Here is a 25,750-nt window from a genome sequence, read left to right on the forward strand (position 1 = left end):
GCCAGGCAGAACCACGTAAGACAACTTGCTTAAGCAAGCATTAAAGAAGTTAAGAATAGATAAGTAATGGCTATATGTCTGACACCACCTGTGAAAATAAAACATGCTTAGTTAGCTTTACTGTAAATATGTTTTCCAGTTTAGTTTGTTTTTGTGGGCTAGGCGTAAACTGTAAATGGCATCCTGTTAATATTTTGGACATGCAAAGAAGAAAGTCGTAACAGGGACTTTTTATGAAGTCTTCAGATGCAGCAAGGAAGAAAATAACCAAAGGACATGGAACATAAATCAATCATGCAAATCGCAAGGACATTGAAAAACATCTGTTGCTTTGAAAAGAATATTATAACTGGACATTGTTTTCTCTTCTTCAGAGACATTGTAATCCAGGATGCATGGATGTTCGAGAGACTTTCATTCGAGTCATGTTATAATAAAATTGAAATAGCTCTGACAGTGTTAACTGCTTGGCAAGACTTAAGTACAATAAATAACGGATACAGTAGTACATTCAGTCTGGTTACTTGCTGGCATTTTTACATAATTTAACAGTACTCTGGAATATTCTTCCATGAAACTACCCTAGGGTTATACTAGATGGAGTTCTGTCCTAGTGATTGGATGAAAAAGACCACATCTGGTTGTTCTTACCATAACAATGCATCTGTGCAGTCCATTTTTTGTCCTTCCTTAACCTACCTTCTCTCCTTTCCCCCTTCTGCTGTTGAAAGATGCTACTGTGGTTTCCTGGTATAACCTGGAAGTAGGCGGTCCTGGCCTTTTCCGTCTAAGTTTTAGAAACCTTTAGTTTTCAATTTACCGTCTTGTTCCTTTGAGTTGGTCCCCTTGATAACAATGTAATCTGAGGTGATCTGGGTCTTTGGAGATGATTATGGGTAAGGGGGAGGAGTTTGAGCTACAGATTGGAAGTCTGAGAAGTGGCCAAAGTCTAATCCAAGGTCTGGTCCAAAACCCAATTGTTGGGGAAGGAGGAAAATGAACAGCACAGATGCATTGCTATGGTAAAATCATAATTTTTTTTTTTTTTGTTGTACACCCCACGTCTGGTCTGCAAACTCTTCTGAAACCATGTAGTTGCATCTGTCCCGTCTATGAATGCAGCAAGAATGATGTGAATGGAGGGTCCATGCTGCAACCCCATTCATTTAGTTTAAACATGCCTTAGATTTATAGAGCATTTAAGTCTCAGAGAAATGAATCCTAATTGTAGAGTTCCTGGTATTGCACTTCTGAACCTCCCAGGAAATTCATTGTACATTTGTTTGGTAAATCTTCCTCACATTCGTAATGTTATCTTTTGAGTTATGTTTGATTTAATGCTGTTTGACTTGCATCTTTTATACTCTTTCTCTGTTTGGACAGGAGTTAAATGGGTCTAGACACTGTCCCAGTTATGGTATAAAATCTGGAATGGCTTCATTTCCCATGCTGATTTTTTTAAAGCTCAGCTTTGGGTGTAAATAGTGAATGCTTACGATCATTCTGTAGTGCATAGGTTTTTCTCTCTATCCTTATGTAGCCATATTTTTAAAAGTCTCTTACACTGACTGCACTTGAAGGTGTCTTCTGTAAGACGGCATGCATACTGACAAGAGATGTCAGTTATCTACATCAGTGTCTTTCTAACAAACGGGGCCCTTTGAGTAGCAGCACATATATGGATAGAGCATTACCTACTGGAAGTGGATGATAGAGTGAATGTAAATTTATTGATCACTCCCTCTTAGAGGGAATGGTGGTTGTAGCTTTTTGGAGCAGATGACTATTTATAGTACTTTAAAAGTCCAACTCAGTAGGAAGGAAGGTGTTTTTTTCCTCCCCTGCTCTGCCATCACCTGCATCCCATTAGCTGTCCTTTGACACAGCTGACCCCTTTATTCCCCAAAGGGAGTCATCACCCAAATAGTATTGCTTTATTCTAATGTCATGTCATCCTCAACATGTATAGGATTCCACAGATACTGCCAGACTGATAGACTGAGTTCAGTTTAGCATGCCGACACACTTAGTGGTAGGTATGCATTTCCTGGCTTTGTATTGCTACACTGTCAGATGCTAACAGGGCAGAGGATAGGCTGCCTGCCACCACCACCACCCAATGTATGAACTGCTGATTACTGTTCACATCCCTCACTGACAATTTCTCTACTACCCAAAACACTAATTAGTCCCTGAACATCTGTCACTGACAGGGGTTTATTCCCATTTGCAACTGTCTCCACTTGGTAAGGAAGGTAACCATCTTTAATTTGTGGCAGGAAAGCTGAACACATTTCATGCAATCATTTTTTTTTTTTATTTTGAGCGTCTTTGATTAGCTATGGAAAATCTGTTTAAACAGCTAGTATGCATACAATAAATATATTTTCTTTCCTTGAGTAGACAGAATTTCATTGTAGTAGTCTGTTTAGAATCCCACAGAGCATAAAGCAGAAGAGACCATATATTAATGGCTGCTTTTTTGGAATCAAAAAGGCCAGCACACAAAAGTCAGCTACTCCATATTTATTGGATATACAAATCCAAACTAATGAAATGTTTAAAGTTGAGTATATTGTAATGAATGGAATATGTACAACATATCCGAATACCCAGAGGGTAAATAAATTAGCATACCGGTTTCAAACATGTATGCCTTCATCAGTGCAACCATAATTTCCAGCTCCACTCGTGTGTGTGTGTGTGTGTGTGTGTGTGTGTGTGTGTGTGTGTGTGTGTGTGTGTGTGTGTATTTATATATGTATACACTTCACAACCTGCTGATTGGTTTCTCACAAATGATTATTAAGACCTTTTGCAAACAAATTGCCCAACCTAATGATCCAAGTTTTCTCTTTTTTTATGTAATACAGTATGGCACCCAATTTTTGCTTAAAGACTGTACTGAGTTGTTTATATTTTATACTCGCCATTGACACTGTGGCCTGAATTAAGGTTGAAAGTGGACCCTATACAAGTAAAGTTACTACAGTTAAATATATGCATTGATAGTCTTCACGAAGACTCTGTTCCAGAGCCATAGTGGTATGTGCTCTGCTTCAAAGGGTACTGCATACAAGGCTTGATCCTGTAATGTAGGAAGTCGTCCTACCCTGAACCAGTTTCTAAAACATGGCTGCTGATGTTAAAGGGTGGACAATCCTCTTCACTACACCATTTACATTCTCTCCTGTTTTTAGGAAAATCAACAGCTCTTCATTTCCTTCAGATATGATTATTTGGTTTTTAGTAGGTACAGTGCAGGGGAAGGAGTATTTTCACAACTTCTAGCATGGTGGGTATGGAGGCTTTTTGCTAATACCATTTATTTTTTTGTGTGCGTTTTTAACTGTTCATGTGGATTAAGGTTTGTAGGCAGTGTAAGCTGGTGAAAATGTACATGGTCCATAAATCAAAAGTGGAAAAGGTACACAGGCTTCAAACCACTAAACATTGGTTTGAATATAATCTATGAAAAAAACTGTTTTATCTCTTCATGCTGCTAGGCTGCACATGGCAGATAAGGTTAATATTTGACACTTGTTGAAAGTCATCTATCCCCAGCCCAAGTGTGCACCTGACTTTGTACAGTGATTATACAAATCTGCTTTCATGTTAGTCACTGTTTCATGGTACATATTCCAAAAGTCAAATTCAGCTTGAATTGTGTGCAGGCAGTTTGATCTGTATATTATTTTGACAGTATTTTCTCCCGTAGTGAGACCTCCAAAAGACATGTCTGTTTATTGGTATATGATTCATATTTGAGGATTGTATGGGGTAGTGCTCTGTATTTGTGTCCATTTTGACTGCTAAATGTACAGCAGCCAGGGTATAGTCTTATCGGACATTCATCTTGCTTCTGTTGGAATAGGTCCATTTGAAATAATTTGGACACTTTTTTCTGTAATAAATATGGATTTGTTTAAAATGCTTGCTCACTAGTGCAGTACAGCTTTAATGTATTTGAAAATATCCTACAGTTAAATCCGTGTCGTTTGTCCTTTATTTTTTAGGGTGTAAACCTGTACGTTAAAAACCTGGATGATGGGATTGATGATGAAAAGCTGAGAAAGGAGTTTTCTCCATATGGAACTATCACCAGTGCAAAGGTATGTGGGTGTTTTAGCATCGGACGAAGCTTACAGCTTGTATTTATCTACATAGTATTATGTCCACCCTGTGTCCATACCATTTTTTGTTTTCAGAATTTTTTTATTTAATATTTATGGAGTTTTCAGTTGCTCTGTTGTAATAAAGACCCAACAATGACCCAGGCTTCCTGAGTTAAATAGCTAGGGTGCATGTTGGAGCTGTTATGGGAGGAAAATGCATTGAGGCAAAGCCAGCTGAAATTGCTGGTTGGGGAGAGTTATGGTAAGGCGCTTGTGCAGTATGTTATCTCTCTCTGCAGCCTCAGTAGAGACTTGGGCACAGGAAGTCATTGAGCAGCCCTGGTGGCATTTCTGACCTTTAGTACAGGATGATGATGCTACCAATGAGCCACACCATGATCCATCAGCCTTTTATGGTCAGCAGTGTGGCTTCCCAAGATCATTCACTGACACAGGGATGAGATCTGTGACCTTACCCCAGAGTGATTAAATGCTGAGTGAGGCCACCATGTGCCTGCTGCCTTGGAGAGAGTTGGGACTGGGAGGCTGCAGTAGGAACTACCCACAATACTGTACAGTGTAATTAAATAAAACTTGGAGTTTCTCATTCCTCCCAGTGCTATGTTCAAGTAGAAGCCACTGACTGTCAAATCTGATGTCTGCATCTTTACCCTTATCAAAGTCCATCGCATGTCAGAAATAATTTCATAAAACACAAATATATCTTTGGCCCTTGCTTACTAAGAAGCGATGTCTAAAAATCTACTTGAAGAAATCCATTCTGATACTTGTGCTTCAGTACCTCACCATATTTTCTCCTTTGTAAATTGAGAAATGAATGTTTAATCCAAGGTAATGGATTCAGGTAATTCAGTTAATACTGCAGTATAAATATAATTATCATGCATTATGCTCATATTCTTCTAGCAGAACTGTGGAAATTAACTGGGGATGAGTTAATGGGGCCACCTAGTAAATTTTTTTTCTGGTTATCCGTGCAGGCAGGCAAAACTTGTCTGTGGATCTGGGGGAGTAAATTGGTGCTTGGTTGATTTTTATACATAGTTATGACCATTTAGTTTTTGTTATGTTTAGTTCCCTGGTTTATTACTGTCTGTTTATATATTACAGATTTTTTAATAAAACACTGCAAGAGTATTTCAGGCTCCGGGTAGTTGAGCTGATCTGTTTAGAACATATTAGGACACAGGCTACTTGCTTTCTAGAAGTGCATTTAGAAGGCCAGTAACACAATGCTCTACTAAAGGATCACAGTTCATGAGGAGCAGCATCCTCATTGGATTGGAGCAAGAAAAGGGCTAACTGATTTTTCAGGAATTTGCCTAGTAATGATCCATGATATCTTTATGTAATTATATAATCTTGAATTCCTAAATATTAGTATGTACTTGCCACTAGATGCTCAAAAGTAACTACTTGCCAAAAGTTATATATATATATATATATATATATATATATATATATATATATATATATAAAATGCATAATATAAGGAGTCTTTTGTGTAATATATAAATATATATACGTGTGTGTGTGCATATATATATATATATATGTATATATGTATATATATATATATATATATATATATATATATATGTGTGTGTGTATGTGTTTTACATTTTTGACTGGGTTGATCCAGCTGAGCTGATGGCGCTTTTTCAGCGGAGACCTAGGGAGAACAGCTCCACAAGTTTGCAATGATATTGTAAAAGTAAAATAAAATTGTAAAATTAAAATGATAACAATTGCAAAGTTTAAAAGGACTAAAAAATGAAAAAAAAATATGAAAAGAAAAACATTGACATTTTTAAGTAGAAATCGGTAAAAGCATAGTGACAATTTCCAGAGTTCAGGTTGACATTGCATGTAAGATATGTGCAGGAACAGTATGCAAGTATTTATAGCATGTGTAATATTTAAGGTATGTTTGCTGTGATGTTGGTCTTCCTGTTTGCTTTCATTGAATTTGACTTTGCAGAATTTCATCAAAGCTTCATCTGCTTGAAATCCTCCGTGTGGCTTATAGGCCTTTAGCAGGGGGTATGAATGGCTGTGTTCCAGTCACTAGAGTTTTGGCACAGTGTTTTGTTTTTCCCTGATATTGGTATACAATGGGATTAGAGAAAATGAATTTTTCTGCACTGTATTGTCATCGCTGAGTTAGTATGTTTAAAGTTGGGGGTGGTTGTAAAGGACCACCCCCCTCAAAAGGCTTTTATTTTTATTACATTTTTGGGTTTGATTAACTCCTTTCAATGTGACCATCTTTTCAAATGTGCAACTAGACATCAGTGAAATGTTGCAGATCATAAAATGTGAGGGATGGGGAATTTAGTAAATGTTGCAGAGGTGGAAATGGCTTGAGGTATATCAAATATGAGCAGATTGCTATTCTGGGAAGTATGTTAAAGTAACTGGCCTAGTCCTGTCCCACCCCCCTCACAGTACTTCATCTGTAAATTCTCCTGCGGAGCTTCTTAATCTGAAATCCCAGCTCTCCTTGTACTCTGGGTAGTATGTTTTTATCTCCACTGTAAGCAGAGCTTTAAAATGATCCTATTTCTTAGAAATATGTTTATACATTAACATATTACCTTTAATTCCTTACACCCACTGTTCTGATTCCCCTGGCTGTGCATAGCAAGTGTAATCTCCTAATACATTAGCAAGATGTGTTGAGAAGTCTACTCACCACCACAGATAGTGTTAGCAGACAGTGACTCAATCGAAATTACACCTGTGGAGACCATTAAATTGTTTAATTTCCAAACTGTGCAGATCTTAATACCAGAAATAATTCCAAATAGGTCAAACAATGATGCTGTTACACTCCAGCAGTAGACTTGTGGCTGCAGTGGAGTCTTAACACACAACTGAAGCAAATGGAGGAGAAGCTTGAAGTTGACTAACAAAGCTAGGCTACATGAAAACAGCTAGGACAAAATACAAAAAAGGCAATTTCTTAGCTGAACAACAAATACACAAGCATGTGTAACATGACACTCCCTGCCTGAAATCTTTAGATTTCACCAAACAACAATAAACATTAAGTCCATGATATATTTGGAACCTCTTTATCCTCTGGAACGTGAAAAACAAAAGGGAGGGGAGAACAAGAGGACAAATGAAAACATCATAATGAATTCTTGTTGTTGCCCGACACCTCTGGAGACCTGGGCAAGCAGGAACAGATGAAAGTTCAGATAGCAGAATCTGAAGATGTGTTTTCATGCTTGGAAAGAAGCAGCACCAGATCAGTGACAGGTCTGAAGAAAAGTCGTGCTGAACCTTCCTTAATTTACCTTGACCCTCTACCTTCCAAACCTTTCCATCATTACTGGGCATAGTTTGTACGAGTCCCATGGGCCAGTGGTTACAATGAGCGTCTTTCTTTGAGCAGAACCACATCACCTACTCTTAAATTCGGTTATCAACTTGCCATTTACTGTGACCTTGAAGAGTGGAAAGGTATTCCTTCTTCCAACAACTCCAGAACAAAGGTGTGAATGTTTTTCCATTGTCGTCTATGAATATTAGACCAGTCAAGGTCCCATGGAGGAGCAGGCAGTACTCCCCGATTTTTTGAGTGAGCAGAGTAGCTGGAGTGAGCAACAATGGAGAAGCTGGATCCGGAGACACTGGAACTAGTGGTCTGGTGTTGATTATGGCAGAGACCTCTCTTAGGGTAGTTAAAATCTCATGAGTAAGTTGGGAAGATGCGAGACTGAGCAATATGGAATTTAGGATCCTTCGAGTGATCCCAATCATGCATTCCCAAGAACGTCCCATGTGAGACGAATGAGGAGGATTGAACTTCCAGTCACACCCTTTGCTAATTAAGAATTTCAAAAAAAAACAGAAGCAGCAAAGCAAACTAAATAAATAGAAATGCTGGCAGGCAGAGTTTCACAGGCACAAATCACTCGGGTGATGATAAACCAAAGGTGTATTTAATGATAAAAATCCACAAGAAAAACAAAAAATGTGAGCGCTTTCGTTAAGCAAGTGTTAACTTCATCAGACACCATTAAAATGTAAGACAGCCATTTATATACATATTAAAACACTCTGGGTAAGCAAAGAGAGGCAGCTAGCTAAGCAACACTAAGACAGAACATTAACCCCTTGATGACTGTGTTACAGTTGAAACTGTTACATCTTTAATACAACTAAAACCTGTAATTAAAAGATAAATTAGTCTCGTACTTGTGTCATGAATGATTCTAAATAGGATAATACTAAAACCAGTCATTTTTTAAAATCTCATGTTAAATATTCACATAATGCTAAAATGTTTACCACAGCCAAATACATACAAAAGTGCTTGTGCTTAAATGTTTTGAGATATTTTGTTCCTTTCTAGGGCTTTTAATTTCAATACAGGAGAGATGGATGTCCTGTCATTTATCCCTGGCCATCTATCTGCCTGTAGTAAGATTTGCCACCTTAACTCCTTTAACTCTAACTTAAGTCCCCAAGGCTTTTTGTCACTGTTATCTACATGGTCTATTGCCTTAAATGTGAAATTGTGGCCAGTATTGTCCTGAATATGCCTCGCTAAAGCATTATTAATATTATTCTTTCTTATGACATAGCTGTGTTCATAAATTATGGCGTTAAATTTCCTTTCTGTTTTGCCTACATAAAATGCTAGGCATTGGTCACATGTAGCCATGTAGACCACTGCCCTGGAGTGACAGTTATATTTACCTTTTACATAATGGTCTATACCATTCACTTTAAATTTGCTGCCTGATTTCACCTTGTGGCACCAGTTACAAGACTCACATTTGTACATCCCTACACGTCCTGTTCTAGTGTAGTTAATACCTTTCCTAAGAAGGTATTTTAAGTTTGAGCCCCTTCTGTATGTAACTATAGGTCTTTCTCTTGTTTGTGCCCTGATGTGCAAGTCATCCATTAAAATGTCCCAGTTCTTATAAAAAATAGACAAAGTGGTACGAGTCAGAGTTGAAAGTAAGCACCATAGATCTACAAAAATAACTTTTTTCCAACACAGGTCTCCCCTCTTAAACTTTAGAGGGGCTGTTGTCCAGTGTGTTTTCCCCAACTATGGGCTTCAAATGCCCTACTCTTCTTTTCCCTATCACTTCCTGTATAAGCTCATTTAGCAAGTCCGCTGGGTACTCACTCCCCAAGAACATAGTTAAGTTGTCGCATTCAATAAGAAAATCTCTGGAGATCATACGGGCTGCTCGAACTAATTGCCCTTTAACTACCGACCTCTTGATGCTTGGGGTAGGAGCTAGTGTAATGCAGGAACGAGTTTGAGTAGGTCTCTCCTGTGGATCCTAGTAGCATGCTTTTCATTATGTGTGTCTTTGTATAAGTGGGCATCAAGGTAATTCATATAATCTAGGTTAATCACCCAAGTGAACTGCAGGAATGTAGTGGTGGTGGTAAGATATCTCAAAAACTCTTCCAAAACAACCAGTGACCCATTCCATATCAAACTGATATCTTGGTATCTATAATACAGTTTGACCTTAGAATATTACTGAGACTGAAATACTTAATTTCTTTCCCAATATGCCATTACCATATTCGCAAATGCCCCACCACAAGCTGAACCCATTGCCACTCCTATGGTCTGTAAAAAAATGCCTGCCATTAAAGGAGAAATAGTTGTTTCTTAAAACAATTTCTAATAATTCCAAAATTAGATTAATTTTCTCCTGGTTAACTTTGTATAACAGCAGGTCATTCACCCACTCGAGACCAGTTTCTTGTGGGATGACCGTGTACAGGTCTTTTACATCTATAGTGACCATGATGTCACTTGCGTCATACCTGGTTTTGTTCACTTGTTCTAAAAAAGCCCAGGAGTCTTTAGAAATTTGGCTTTCATTACACAATATTTTCTTCAGCTCCTGGTCTAAAAATTGGGCGCAAGCAGTGGTAATGGAGTGTCTTCCATCCACTAAGGGCCTCATAGGTGGATCTGATAGGTTCTTGTGGATCTTGGGAATACCAGAGAACACTGGTATATTTGGGGTAATGATAAGATAGTTATGTAAGGAAAGGTAGATTCTTCTTTCTAGAAATGTCAGTGTTGGCTTTAGATTTTCCTATATGCTGCATTTAATTAATTAAGGGACACTTCCGTTTAATTTCCTGCGTCTAACATAGCCAACATTTTGTCACTGTATGTGGAAGAGTCTATGATTACAACCCCTCCCCCTTTGTCAGGTTTCATAACCCTGACGTCATGTTCTTGCAGTTCCAATAAACAATCCTGTTCCCTTTGGTTCATGTGAAGTGTTTGAGCTGGCCTGCATTTGTTCTTCTTTAAATTATACAGATCTAGTTCACAAATGTTTTCATACATTGTTAGTTTTGGGTGCAAAGGGGGGTTGTAGGTAGAACCGATCTTAAAAATGCTGCCTTCATTAACATTAGTTTGGGATGTAGTACCATGTAGTAAGGTCAAATTTAGCTTTCTTGAATAAAGTTTCAGATCTAACAGTGTCTACAACATTAAATCTCTTACCAGGTACAAAAGACATTCCCTTAGACAATAAGCTGTAGTTTCATTTATACATAAAGTAGAATAAGTGTGTACTGAAAAGTCTTTTTGGTTAAACACTGTATAGATGCTTGCTTTCTGAACAGAATCCATTGGTGTTGGGGTGCTTACATTAATGAAGGAGTCATTAACATGGTGACCAGAAGGAACTGGTGGAGATGCCAAGCTCTCCAGTTCCTGTTCTTTGGCCTGGCCCCCTGAAAAAACCTGTGGTTGGTAGCCACCCTGTGGTTGCTGCCTATTGTTGTAGTGGCTTTTGTTCCTAATTCTTTCACTTCTCCTGAGTTCTGGGAATCCAGCATCATAGTTTAAAATCACATCATCAGTCTCTTCAAACCTACATTCATCATTGCCAGTTACTTCAGGAGGGTGTGGTAATTGCTTGTTATTTTCCGCTCGTGGGGCTTTAAATTTTTTGTATGAACCAGGAGGATAGGCCATACCTTCAGCATAATCCTAAACATCCCTGTGCAGCTTGTTCAGTTTACCAGCTTTCAGTTTTATGTGCTGGTCAATACTAGTGTAAATCCTGCAATGTTCAAATTTCATGTTGCTATACTCATGATCCTCATGGATGGCAGAGTCTAGAATTGCAAGGTCTTTGAATAGCAGTTCCAGTTCACTGTTATGTTTAAAAGCTCGAGCCCACATTTATCAAATAAGTTACCTAATTGTGTACAAAATAGAGTCATGCTGTAAACCAAGGAACGGCTATTGTGTTTGATGCTTCTGTTAAATGAAACCCCATTCCGCAACCACTCCAACTGAGGAATGTCCTTGTTAAGAGTTTCTATTGGTCCATTTATTCCTGCAGCATTCTGAGAGCTCCTGTTGTCAGAAAAACTCATTCCTGCCATGTGCAGATGCGTTGTGCCTTCCTGCCTCAGTTCACTTTGCTGTGAATCGGAAATGAGGCATAAAGGTGTATTATGAAAAAAACAGGAAATTTAACGCCAGAATTTATGAACAGAACTATGCCATAAGAAAGAATAATGCTTTAGCGAGGCATATTCAGGACAATACAGGCCACAATTCCACATTTAAGGCAATAGACCATGTAGACATCAGTGACAAAAAAAAACACACAAAATTTCGGACTGAACCGAAAAACTAATTAAAATAACCAAAAAAAACAGTGAAAAGTAGAGTTGTCCACAATAGAGGCAATGATAACCTTATCATTGCCTCTATTGTGGACAACTCTACTTTTCACAGTTTTTTTTTTGGTTATTTTAATCGGTGACAAAAAGCCTTGGGGACTTCAGTTAGTTAAAGGAGTTAAGGTGGCAAATCTTACTACAGGCAGATAGATGGCCAGGGATAAATGACAGGACATCCATCTCTCCTGTATTGAAATTAAAAGCCCTAGAAAGGAACAAAATATCTCAAAACATTTGTTAAGCACAAGCACTTTTGTATGTATTTGGCTTTGGTAAACATTTTAGCATTATGTGAATATTTAACATGATATTTTAAAAATGACTTTGGTTTTAGTTTTATCTTATTTAGTCATTCATGACACAAGTATGAGACTAATGATTTATCTTTTAATTACAAGTTTTAGTTGTATTAAAGATGCAACAATTTCAACTGTAACAGTCATCAAGGGGTTGATTAATGTTCTGTCTCAGTGTTGCTTAGCTAGCTGCCTCTCTTTGCTTACCCAGTCAGTGTTTTTTATATATATATGGTGTCTGATGAAGTTAACACTTGTTTAATGAAAGCGCTCGCATTTTGTTTTTCTTGTGGATTTTTATCATTAAATACACCTTTGGTTTATCATCACCTGAGTGATTTGTGCCTGTGAAACTCCGCCTGCCAGCATTTTTATTTATTTAGTTTGCTTTGCTGCTTCTGTTTTTTTGAGTTTGTTCATGGCTTCTGGCAACATGGAGTTATCTGGCACACCAACAGCTAACAAAGAGCATGAAGGAAACAATTCTGAGATTGGACAGCTTACTGCTCTTATTCTACAACCAACCCAGAGGATGGATCGTCTGTTTGAACATGTCAGACTGAATAGTACCACTTCTGCTCTTGAACACTCAAATCAGCATGGGGAGGCAAGTGAGCATGCGACTAACTTTCATAATACACCTTCATGCCTCATTTCTGATTCACAGCAAAGTGAATTGAGGCAGGAAGGCACAACGCTTCTGCGCATGGCAGGAATGAGTTTTTCTGACAACAGGTGCTCTCAGAATGCTGCAGGAATAAATGGACTAACAAACTCTTAAGGACATTCCTCAGTTGGAGGAGTGGTTGCGGAATGGGGTTTCATTTAACAGAAGCATCAAACACAATAGCCGTTCCTTGGAAGGTAAGCTGACAGATTTTGATGTTAAATGATCACGATGCAAGAAACTCCAACTGGAAAACGCCTACCTAAGGGAATGCACTAGACTGAAAGTGGTTCCCAAAGGTTTAAGGGTCTGGTGCTTTCCTACTGGTTTTACAGCATGACTCTGTTTTGTACACTGAATTAGTTAACTTATTTGATAAATGTGGGCTCGACCTTTTAGAGCTTCTAATTAAACATAACAGTGAACTGGAACTATTATTCAAAGACCTTGCAATTCTAGACTCTGCCATCCATGAGGATCATGAGTATAGCAACATGAAATTTGAACATTACAGGACTTACACTAGCATTGACCAACATATAACAAAACTGAAAGCTGGTAAACCGAACAAGCTGGTCAGGGATGTTCTGGATTATGCTAAAGGTATGGTCTACCCTAAACCTCCTGGTTCATACAAAAAATTTAAAGCCCCACGAGGGGAAAGAACAAGCAATTACCACACCCTCCTGAAGTAATTGGCAATGATGAATGTAGGTTTGAAGAGACTGATTTTAAACTATGATGCTGAATTCTCAGAACTCAGGAGAAGTGAAAGAATTGGGAACAAAAGCCACTACAACAATAGGCAGCAACCACAGGGCGGCTACCAACCACAGGTTTTTCAGGGGGCCAGGCCAAAGAACTGGAACTGGAGAGCTTAGCATCTCCACCAGTGCCTTCTGGTCACCATTTTAATGTTAATGACGACTCCATTAATGTAAGCACCCCAACACCAGTGGACTCTGTTCAAAAAGCAATTATCTCTACAGTGGCTTTTAACCACCAAAAAGACTTTTCAGTAGTACACTATTATTCTACTTTATGTATAAATGAAACTACAGCCGACTTATTGTCTAAGGGAATGTCTTTTTTACCTGGTAAGAGATTTAATGTTGTAGACCCCGTTAGATCTGAAACTTTATTTAAGAAAGTTGAATTTGACTTTACTACATGGTACTAGATCCCAAACTAATGTCAGTGAAGGCAGCATTTTTAAGATCAGTTCTGTCTAGGGATAAATGACGGGACATCCATCTCTCTTGTATTGAAATTAAAAGCCTTAGGAACAAAATATCTCAAAACATTTGTTAAGCGCAAGCACATTTATATGTATTTGGCTTTGGTAAATACAAGTATGAGACTAATAATGTATCTTTTAATTACAGGTTTTAGTTATATTAAAGATGCAACAGTTTCAACTGTAACATTCATCAAGGGGTTAATTAATGTTCTGTCTCAGTGTTGCTTAGCTAGCTGCCTCTCTTTGCTTACCCAGTCATAGTGTTTTTTATATGTATATAAATGGCTGTCTTACATTTTAATGGTGTCTGATGAAGTTAACACTTGTTTAACGAAAGCGCTCACATTTTGTTTTTCTTTTGGATTTTTATCATTAAATACACCTTTGGTTTATCACCGGAGTGATTTGTGCCTGTGAAACTCTACCAGCCAGCATTTTTATTTATCTAAGAATTTCTTTACTTCCAAATCATTGTTTGCCCCTGTGAAGTTGGTTCTGCAGAGCTTTACTGGTCCTCTTCTAGAGAGAAATCTTCTGTAGGCATTAATCATGACGTCTCCGTAGACTCTGACTTCAGTGTGCACAGTACGAATGCTGAGACAAACAGTATGGCCCAGTATTTGTTAGCAACTCCATGATGAATTCTACGAGTTGCTACAGACCAAGGGCCAAAAAAATACATGCCAACATGAGTAAAGGGTGGTTCTGTGCTGTCAGGTGGGAGATTTGCCTTTTGTTGCTGGTGTCTCCCTCTCAGTTTTTGACATTTGACACATTTTTGAAGTATGGAGGATGTGTGCCTTCTAGCACTGACAATACAAAATCCTGCAGATCTTATCGCAGCTTCAGTAAAGTGGCGACCTTGGTGCTGACCTTGCTCATGGTAATGTCTTACCAGTAATGTTGCAATGTGATGTTGGCCTGGAACAATGACAGGATATTCTAGATCGCTGAGATCAGCCCTTACCAAGCGACCTCCAACTCTGGGAACATCCTGAATGTCAATTATTGGGTTTAGTTTATCAAAAGAGCAACTTTTAGAAAGACTGAGCCCATTTGAAATGCTGTGGATTTCCTGAGAGTACACCTCATGTTGAACACTTCAGATAATTATTTGCTCCACTTTAGAGACTTCATTGACTGAGGAGATGTTCTTTACATATGTGCCACCCATGACAGGCTTTAGGATTGTATTTTGTTTACAAATAGGTGCGCAACATGAATAAGTCATGCAATGGTATGTACAGTAGATGATCCCCAGGAGAAACATTTAAAACTGAGAACTCAGCCCCACTAGATTTCTCACAAGAGGTAAGTGTAATAGTGGTAGGTCTGATTTCTGTCTCTGAATCCGGGTTTACCAGTTCAAAGTTGGAATCAACATGGTTTGTAACAGCCTCTTGGAGAAGAAATCCTAGGGGAGATGTCCAAGAAATGACCTGAACAGCAGATGCTGAAACAGTACAGGTCCCGCAATCAGCAGGGTTAACGTCTGTAGGAACATAATGCCACTGGTTGGGAGCAGAAAACTTCCGAATGCGTCCCCCCCCCTATTACTGACATACACGTAGAACTGTCTTGTTTGGTTGTATATGCATCCAAGGACTCTTTTACTGTCTGTGTAGAAGTCAAAGGAATGAATTTTCATGTCCATTTCAAAGCTCAGCAATTTCAACAGCTAACACTACTGCACAAAGTCCGAGCCTTGGCACGGTATGAGCAGGTTTTGGAGTGAGTTTCCCCTTACCAAGGACAAATCTGACAGCTACTTTTCAATCCTATTACTCTGAGATAGGCCACAGCAGCCATAGCTTCAATGGAAGTATGAGAGAAGATTCTCTCTCTTGATAGCATTGATACTTCCTGTAGGGGTGTAGCAGCATGGTATTTGAAGTGTCTCCAAGACATTTGGTGAATCTTTCCATGTTTCCCATCTTCGTTTTTCTCTGGAGAGAGCAGTATCCCAATCCTCATTTTCAGAAGTGAGCTATCATAATAGCATCTTGCACTGAATGGTAAAGGGTGCTGTGAAACCCAGTGGATCATAGTTGCTCTTTACTACAGAAAAAACTCAATGCTTGGTGAAGGTCTTGTCACAAGCTGACATTTGAAATATGAGCGAGTCTTGCTTGACATTCCAAAGCAGCCCAAGGCTGCGTTGCATGAGGGTAATATTAGATCTTAGTTCAGTTCTTTAGACTGTCAGCATGATCCTCAGAATGAAAGGCTCCATTTAACTTGACGCTGTTGGAGACTATCTTGTGAAGTCTGAGATTAGATACAGCCAGCATATCTTGAGTTCTGGCGAGGAAATTGCTCGCTTCTTCCTCTGGGGGAAGATTTATGCCTGTCTACATAAAAGTTTCAACAAACTGACATGCATCAGACCCAAATTCCCTTTCACCCTCTTGGGCAGTTCTTCTCGACCCATATATTGCGGCTGCAAGAGATGGGGAGTTAGTGAAAACATGTACCTTTATCCGATTGTCTATGACCTTGTTGTTGACGTCATTATTGTGGTACCACCAAAATCTGAGGTAGTTTCTGTTGTCTTCACAAACAATGAAACAATGGAATATTTGTTGGATGTTCGCTATTATCACAATCATTTCTTGTCTGAAATGGATCAAGACCCCAATTAGGTTATTGTTCAGATTAGGCCCAAAGAGAAGGTTGTTAAGAGAAACCTTCATGGCGAGCACTTGAGTCAAAGACCACTCTGATTTGGTCTGGTTTGCGAGGGTGATGCACACCAAAACATGGAAGGTTTCAACATTCTTCACCTTCCTTTGGGGGGGTGCAGGTTCAGCATGATCTCTATCAAACCTCCTGCATGAAGTCAACAAAGTGCTTTTATATTGCAGATTTCATGTTTAGGGTGTGTTACAGTGAAATAAACTGTGACGCTGCAAGCTGCTTATTTTGCAATTTCATTCTTTGGATATGGAATGGTTAAGGTGCCACTCAGCTATTGGGAGTTGTCCTGATAGAATTCTTCACTCATTTTCAAGAATTGCTCATCTTCTCTTGTGGCCGCCAACTGATTGTCTTCACTAGTGGTATCAAACACCATAATGCCAAGATTATCATCCCATGAATCTAAGCCATTTTTGTAGTCTTGGATGACTTGCTGTGGCTTATTTCTGCATAACCTTTCTTTTACACAGTAGTGATGGGGACAGGGTTCAAAACAAGTATTGCATCCATTTGGAAGAACATGCATTTTGAAGGAAGTAACCCTGTTAGGTTTCCTGACCGTAGCTAAACAGACGTCACCTATGACCACCCAACCTAGGTCCAGGCGTTGGGCATAAGGAGCATTGTTTGGGCAATTGATATATTCATGTACCCTGTGCACCCTCCGTATGTCTCTACCAAGCAGTAACAGGATTTCAGCATCTTTATTAAGGGGTGGTATTTGGCCAGCTATGACCTTCAAGTGAGGGTGACAAGAAGCCGCTTCAGAAGTACGGATCTCTTGCCTGCTGGTTGGAATCTGGTTGCACTTGAGTGGGCAGTGGAATTTCTAGGTAGTCATTGAGAGGAGCTACTATAACACCACTAGCTCTCCTGCCAGAGATTTCTGTAATACCAGCACAAGAACCCAGAGTGTAAGCCAGGGCATCCTTTTTGTTGAGCAGGTCAAAGAACTCTGATCTTGCAAGAGATCGATTACTTTGCTCATCGAGAATAGTGTAGTCTTACTGCTCTTTCAGGATGACCCTTGGGGTACACACAGACCAAGCATATTTTTGCACAAGATTTGTCAGTCCTCCTCCACAAACTTCAGTACATTTGGTGGCAACTGGAATAGGAGCCACTATTTGTTCTGCATTCTCCCCACCTTGCTTTGCCTCAGGAGAGTTAACTGTGGATGGGGGTAGAAGTATGCTGAAATGGATGAAATGCTTGTACATGATCACTGTCACATTCTATGCACTTGATAATGGCTTTGCAGTGCTCAGTGGAAGCACAGCATTTAAAACATACCCCAAATTTCTTAAGCTCCTTGCATTCTTGAAGGTTTTTTTCTAAAGCCTTTACATTTTCTGAGTGGATGTGGTTTATGTATGGGGCATTGGCAATTCGGGTTCTCGATTTTATTGTTTTGATCACCCTTGTTGGGAACTGTAGAAGGTGTAGGTAAGACTCTCAGTTTAACTGCAACCCAGGCCTCTGCGGTCTATATGAGCTGTGCAAGTCTGTAGGCTTAGAGGGTGGACCTCTAACATGGGACTCTGTTAAGAGAAAAAGTTTTAAAACATACTGTTTTGTCTTTTTCCTGTTCTTGCAAAGTGAACATGTTATTTGTTGGGATATGCCGATCAAAGATGGGCCTCATCTGTGAACAAAATGCAGCATTGCTTATGAACCTGAATAATTGTTTTCTGCATTTCAGAATAAAGAGATTTGGTTATAACTTGGTGAAGCCTGAGATAAGGACGCACGGCCAAGTAAGAGTTAATTTACTGAAGCAGGCTGTGTGTCCTGGAAAATTTGAGCTGCCATTGTTGAACTGAACATTCTGTACTAACTGTTGGTTTGAGGTAATTTGTGATAAACATGTTTATCCTATATGTTTTTCATAGCCAACTGTCAACGGTCAGAAATGTAACAAAAAGTTGTTTTGCTTGCAGTATAAAAGTTGATGTCAGTAAACAAGTTGACCAGAGGACATCATCTTGGCCAACATGCTGTGTAATCTGGTTAGCTGCTAATAAAGAAGTTTTTCATCACCTGAGGCAGATGCGACTCGTTTGAATTTTTCTTCTGACATTTTGGTCCTTCGGACCGGAAACCTCTACGAAGATATGGATCAGACCGACAGACTGAAAAACCTGTGCAGGTGAGGGTTTCTCATCTTAAGATTCCCTCGACTGAAAGCCCTCTGACTGATTTGTCGTTGAAAGGAGGCCGGCTGCTCTCTGATCCCTATCTGAGGGACAGTTTCTGAACCAAAAGGGGAAACGGAGTCTCATCTGGTTCAGCTAGGATGAAAAATAAATTTTCTTTTAATTTAACCTTGTCGACAAGGGTTTTATCTTTTAGTTAAGGGTGGGTAGGATTACTTGTTAAGATTCTTTTGTTAGGATCACCCGTTAAGATAGCCCCATTTTATAATAAGCCCTGTAAAATAACTTTGATACAGTCCTAAAATAAGAAATCTAGGGGAAATATGGGTTCGAGTTGCTGCAGGTGTGAGAGTGATGTCTGTTTAAATGTTGATGCTAAGTATATGAAAGGTTTAAACAAAAATAATGTAAAATTTTTGAAAAAGTGGAAGTCCAGATATGATTTTGATGGTACACTGAATAAGAATGCCTGTGCAAAATTGGTTAGAGATTTGAAAAGAGATGCGGGAACTAGAACTAAAAAGCAAAGACAATTGGGATTTCCCCAAGCACAAAAATGGTTAGAAGAAGCAAATAAATGAGCTACAAAAGAAAAACAGTGCCAGGAAAAAGAAAAAATAAATCAAAAGGGATCACTGGTGCCAAGTGGAAAAGTAGCTTTATTTTTAGATAAGGAGGATGAGCATACAGTTTGTGCAGTACAAAGGCAGGCAACTGCCCCACCGTATGGGGAAATTGCTGCTGCCGTACCGGCAGAACCTCCTCAATATCAGTCTGAAGATGTGGGATCTGTACAGCAGGGTGGGTTATTGGCTGCTCAAGGAAGCGTTGTGACCCTCCAATTTACCCGCAAATTCCCGTAGTACCCAAGGTTGCTTTGCAACAGGTAGACCAACCTATGCAGTTAAGGTCAGGACCAGCAGGGCAAGGACGTTGGGCCATTAAACTTTCTGACTACTCAGAAGCTCTTCCCTTAATACAAGTTGCAAACCCACAAGCAGGGGATGTTGGACAAGAGCCAACTATTTTAGTTTATCGTCCCTGGGCTAGAGAGGATATAAAACAAGCTACAGATGGTATTCCTCTTCCCAAGGTTAATTTTCAAAAGTTTTCTGAGGACATAGTTGGTATGCGTTTAAGTTATCATCTAAATGGTTTAGAAGTAGAACAAGTAGTGCGACAAATCCTGGGTCCAGATTGGCACTTAGTTTGTGGTACTTGGACATGTAAGGCAGATGACGGCACTACATTAAAGCATAATTCTGGGGTGTTAGACACGCGAGTCACTGATCCGTTAGAGAATTTCTGATAAGTGGCGTCCAAGAGCAGATTGGACAGTAATAAATCAGTGCATCCAAAATGATGATGAATCTGTAGATCACTATATTGTAAGATTGACAGAAGTGTTCAATAACCATTGTGGAATGATGATTCCGCAGGATCAGACCAATGATAGTCCGTATGAACAGCAATTGAAAAATGCTTTTCTTAAGGGTTGTAGGGCTCCGATAAGTAGTTTTATAACTAAGCATATGGTAGATCATAGAACATGTAGACTGCAACCTTTGTTTGAATATGCACAGCATGCTGAGCGACATTTCAATTTAAAAAAGAAAGTACAAGTGTTAGCAGTAGGCGATGATGGTGGTATATTCTTGGTACAGGACCAAAGGGGGCAAGGGCACCGTGGTGGCATAAAAAAACGTGGGGGCCCGAAATGGAACATGTTAAATAAACTGGGTGGACATTGAGGAATATGAGGTGAGGTTAAAACGTGGAGAATGTTTTAAGTGCGGTAGACGTGGGCACTTCGCTGCCGACTGTGAAGAGTGGCAACATCCCCCACAGCTTACGAACAAGGGCTCCGCATGACTATATGATAGTAAAGGAAGGCGCCAAATTCATTATTGTGATTATTGTAGAGAAGAAGAAAGTGAGAATGATTGTGATGATGATGAGGCAGACACTCTCTGCAATGAATGTCAGAACACTCAGAAGGAAGGGCGGGATTGTGACTGTGAAGTCATAAACCTGGCACATTTGGGTATTGCTATGCATCTAGATCAAAAACCTATGATGGAGTTTTTGGTTGAGGGACAGAAAGTGGAGTTTTTATGTGATTCAGGTGCATCGCTTACACTTTTGGGTCCAGCAGTTCTGCCCCCGAACTGAGACACACGAGTTTGTCCTTGTGAAAGCGGCAAACGGGAAAATCTATAAGGAACTACTGTCACATCCTCTATTCGCAGATCCGCAAAAAAAACAAACTGTTAGGTGTAGGGTAATTATATCGAAAGTTTGTCCAGTTAATTTGCTGGGAAGAGATTTGATGCATTCGTTTGGAATAGTGGCAATCCCCACACCTAAAGGCATTGAGGCGAAAAGGTTAGCGGATGGCTTGGTGGTACAAGGAGTATAAGACTTGTTTTACTGGTATAGCCAGGACTTGATTTCAAACAGGCCGGGGAGGGTTGATACAGATTTGATCAACCTAGCTTTAAGTAAATCTAGGAGCGGGTCACCGCAGGTTGCGGCGCACTTGCATTGTACAATGTTCTACAGAAAGACCCCTGGTCCGGATAAAGAATTTGAAAAAGAATTCTTTAAGCACAAACGTGCAAGGATAATTTTGAATGATTTGTTTTGAGATGCACAAGATAATACAGTAGTGACCTGTACTTTGACTAAGGAAATGAGTTCTTTATATCGCTCAGGTTATAGCCCACATATTTCAGTTACTAAAGTGGTGGGGACACATTGGGTAGATTTGGCGAAAAAGGTAACAAATTGGGACACAATGTCCGAAAGTCAGTTGAAAGATCAGATCCAGGTACAAAGATTAAATTGGGTGACTTGGGCACAACCAAGTGTGCACTTCAGGGATGACAAAACAGAAAGGGCATGACAAATCCTCCCAACTCAAGAGGAAGATAGTGCGTTAAGTGCCTTACCTGTAGATTTATGGTCAAAAGGTAAAGGGGATGTAGGACTGATGAAAACAGCAGGTGAAGTTTGTATAACTCCAAAGTCAGGTTTTAGACCTCATAAGCACCAATACCCGCTAAGTAAACAAGCAGAGGAAGGAAGGAATTAAGCCAGTTATTGAGCAGCTAAAACAGGTAGGAATTCTTGTTGAATGCCCAGATTCGCCCTGCAATACTCCGTTGTTTCCTGTAAAGAAACTGGATGGGTCATGGAGGTTGGTTCAGGATTTACAAGCAGTTAATTCAGCTGTGATCCCTGACCCCTATACATTACTTAATGATTTACTACCTCAGCACAGATATTTTTCTATCATAGATATAAGCAATGCTTTTTTCTCCATACCACTACATAAGGAGAGTAGATTTTGGTTTGCATTCACTTATCAAGGTAAAAGATACACCTACACCAGATTGCCACAGGGCTATTGTGAGAGTCCGACACTATTCGCACAAGAAATGGCTGCGAATTTAACTCTGTTTGTTCCCCCAGAGGGAAGCCAGGTTCTGTTGTATATAGATATTTTGTTGGCCTCACCCACGCAGGAAGGTTGTAGAAAGGATACCCTTGCCCTTCTTAGTTTTTTAGCTGAGCAAGGACACAAGGTAAATAAAGAAAAGTTACAATTGTGGAAAGCACAAGTGAAGTACTTGGGTTATTTAATTTCGCAGGCAGGTAGACAATTGGAGAACAAAAGAAAACAAGCAATTCTTGAGGCACCTTTGCCCACAACTAAGTGGGAGATGATGTCCTTTTTAGGTGTGACTAATTTTTGTAGAAGTTGGATCCCTAACTATGCTGAGGAAGTAGGGTCATTGACCGCACTAATCTATGACACTCCCATGGCAGCTGAAAATAATATACAGTGGACAAATACGGCAATACAGGCATTTAATAGAATTAAGCAATTGATAGCAGGATCCTCTGTTTTGGGTTTTCCGAACTATTCTAAGCCGTTAATACAAATGGTTGATTGTAAGGGAGGATATATGACTTCGGTTCTGGTACAAGTACATGGGGATAGCTTTCTACTCCTCCAGATTAGATCCTGTTGAAAGGGCATTGCCGCATTGTGTTCAAGCTGTAGTGGCAGCCACCATGGCAGTACAAGCCTCAGCATCATTAGTTTTGTTTCACCCATTACAATTGCGGGTTCCACATTCAGTTGCTACTATACTTTTGCAAGATAAGATTACCTTTTTATCTCCTAGTCGACATTTGTCATGTATGACAGTGCTGCTGACACAGCCTCATATGACCATAGAAAGATGTACTACTCTTAATCCGGCGACACTTTTGCCAACTCCAGAAGAAGATACTCCACACGTTTGTTTAGAGAGCATTCATGACAAAGTGCTTCCCCGACCAGATTTAACGGATATTCCGTTGGTAGATTCTGATCTTGTTTTGTTTGTAGATGGATCAGCAAAGAAGGACACTGTAGGAAAAACACTAGTAGGGTATGCAGTCACTACAGAAACTGAAGTTTTGGAGGCAAAAAGATTGTCAAACATTTATTCTTGCACAAGCAGCTGAGTTGGTGGTTTTGACTCGAGCTTGTACCTTAGGGGAGGGTAAAAAAGTGACAATTTATACAGATAGTCAATATGCTTTCTCCACTGTACATGTTTTCGCTCAACAATGGAAAAATAGGGGAATGATTACTGCGACAGGCAAACCAATAAATCAGAGATTTAATTTTACAGTTGTTAGATGCAGTGCAACTACCACTTCAGATAGCGATATGTAAATGTTCCGCACATACCAACAGAAAAGATCCTGTCTCCAGGGGAAATGCACTTGCTGATATGGCTGCAAAAGAGGCAGTTCAAGAAAATGATTTGCTTTTGCATGACAATGATTTAGAGCCCGGCCACCTCTTAGACTTAGAGACACTAAAAGTAATGCAAACATTGACGAGACAGGAAAAATGTTGTTGGGTAAAATATGGTATCACTCAACAGGATGGGTTGTATAGGGCATCAGATGGCAAAATGGTATTACCCTCAAAGCTTTTTAGGTATGCGGCATTGGTTAGCCATGGACCTGCGCCCATGTAGGAGTACAGACGATTCAAATAGTGTCTAAGGTGCTTTGGTGTAAAGGGTTTTCAATTTATGCAAAGCAATTCTGTTTATCTTGTTTATTATGTGCAAAGTATGCTCAGGGGGGAGTTAAAAATTCTCAGCAGGCATTCCCCACCCCTCCATATCCATTCCACACACTCTGTATGGACTTTATTGAACTGACACCCTCAGAGGGAAAAGGTTCTGTTTAGTCATTATTGATGCTTTTTCTAAATGGGTAGAAGCTTTTCCAGTAAAGCACCCGAATGCACAAACAGTAGCAAAGCTTTTGACTACAGAAATAATTCCCCGATTTGGTTTACCAAGATGCATTTACAGTGATAATGGGTCTCATTTTGTTAACCAGATTGTTCAAAAGTTGGGTCAAGCGTTTCAAATTGATCTTAAATATCATTGTGCTTACCATCCCCAATCAGCTGGACTGGTGGAAAGATTCAACGGTGTCTTGAAGAATAAGCTCTGCAAACTGATGGCAGAAACACACAGATCATGGACTGCGTGCCTTCCTTTGGCACTCCTGTATATGCGAATCTCACCTTCCTACAAAGGACTTACACCATTTGAACTTTTGTTTGGGAGACCGTATTACGTCCCGCAGTGGCAAAGGTTGTTGCCAGCGGAACGTGAGGGGGGTGAGGATCTAGCGGATTATATGAAGAAGCTGCTAAATGTCAAATCTCTTGTAACCAATGACTCCTTTGCAGATTCCAGAAATGAAACCTTGTTAAACATGGCACCCGGGGACTGGGTGTGGATCCGAATTGTGAAGAGAAATCCCCCAGGTGGAAAGGCCCATACCAAGTACTAATCTCGACACCTACAGCTGTAAAGATTGTTGAGAGGACTTCCTGGATTCATATCATCCACTGTAAAAAAAAAAAAAAAAAAAAAAAAACTCAAGGCTCTTCCTTCTACCATTGATGTTGGTCAAACTCCTCCACCGGACCTCTGAGCGCAAAGTCTGGCTACAAAGGGGGATTAGCCCAATAGGGGTTAGTTTGTCTCAAACCCAATGAAGAAACCAATGGCGCAAGGTAGTCCTTAGGGAAGATGGCCATGTTCAACTGGTACTTGAACTGTCACATGATGATTTTGATGGCAAAAGTAAATGTCCATACGAGAAGGAACAGTTGCAAGAGAAAAAGGAATGGTGGTGCTGCAAGCGCAAACAGGTGTTACTACTGTGTTTAAGGTGAAACTTTGTGGAGGAATTTTGGACTGTTCTAAATGGAACAATAATAATTTCTTGACTCGTGCAAAATACTTGTGCAATACAGACTGTACATCCTGGTCAAATGTTTGGTGGTCAACAGATGTGAATGGATGGGAAACAAGTGGTGCAGTGATACCAGCGAAAGATAAAAGCAGGCAACAAAGAATAAAAATTGCGCATTTCCAAGGTACTGAAGTAATTGCTATAACCATCGTCACCACAAGAAAGTGATTTAGGAGTTTATGGAAGTGGAGTGTCCCAACTAGAACTGATCCTTTGGGGACCCTCCAACCTAAAGTACAAAGCCTTAAGAATGCGACAAGTAAAGCAGATTTTGCCTTCACAGAAGAACAATTGTTACTCGAGACGGGATTCGTACACCATAATGAATGGTTATCTTGGGTTAGATATAGTACCCGAGAAGCACATTGTGAAAACTGTATTTCTTGTGCTGAAGGTAAACAGCAATTAGCAACAGTCCCATTGATGCAAGATGAAGGTAACCTAACGTGTCTGTTGAAATTATTCTTCAACAAAACTGAAGATAAATGCAAAAATAAAACTCA

General features: G+C 39.7%; 1 protein-coding gene across 1 annotated transcript in view; it reads left to right on the forward strand.

Annotated features, from left to right (window-relative positions):
- Positions 1-25,750, forward strand: part of LOC122816237 (embryonic polyadenylate-binding protein-like) — a 457,099-nt gene that overhangs the window by 333,959 nt on the left and 97,390 nt on the right. Inside the window, exon 8 of the mRNA XM_044088980.1 lies at positions 4,017-4,112. Coding sequence (XP_043944915.1) covers positions 4,017-4,112 — 96 coding nt within the window. The remainder of the gene's footprint in view (positions 1-4,016; positions 4,113-25,750) is intronic.

Source organism: Protopterus annectens, chromosome 12.part0 (genome assembly GCF_019279795.1).
Source record: "Protopterus annectens isolate FY-2018-M chromosome 12.part0, PAN1.0, whole genome shotgun sequence".
Lineage (NCBI taxonomy): Eukaryota > Metazoa > Chordata > Ceratodontiformes > Protopteridae > Protopterus > Protopterus annectens.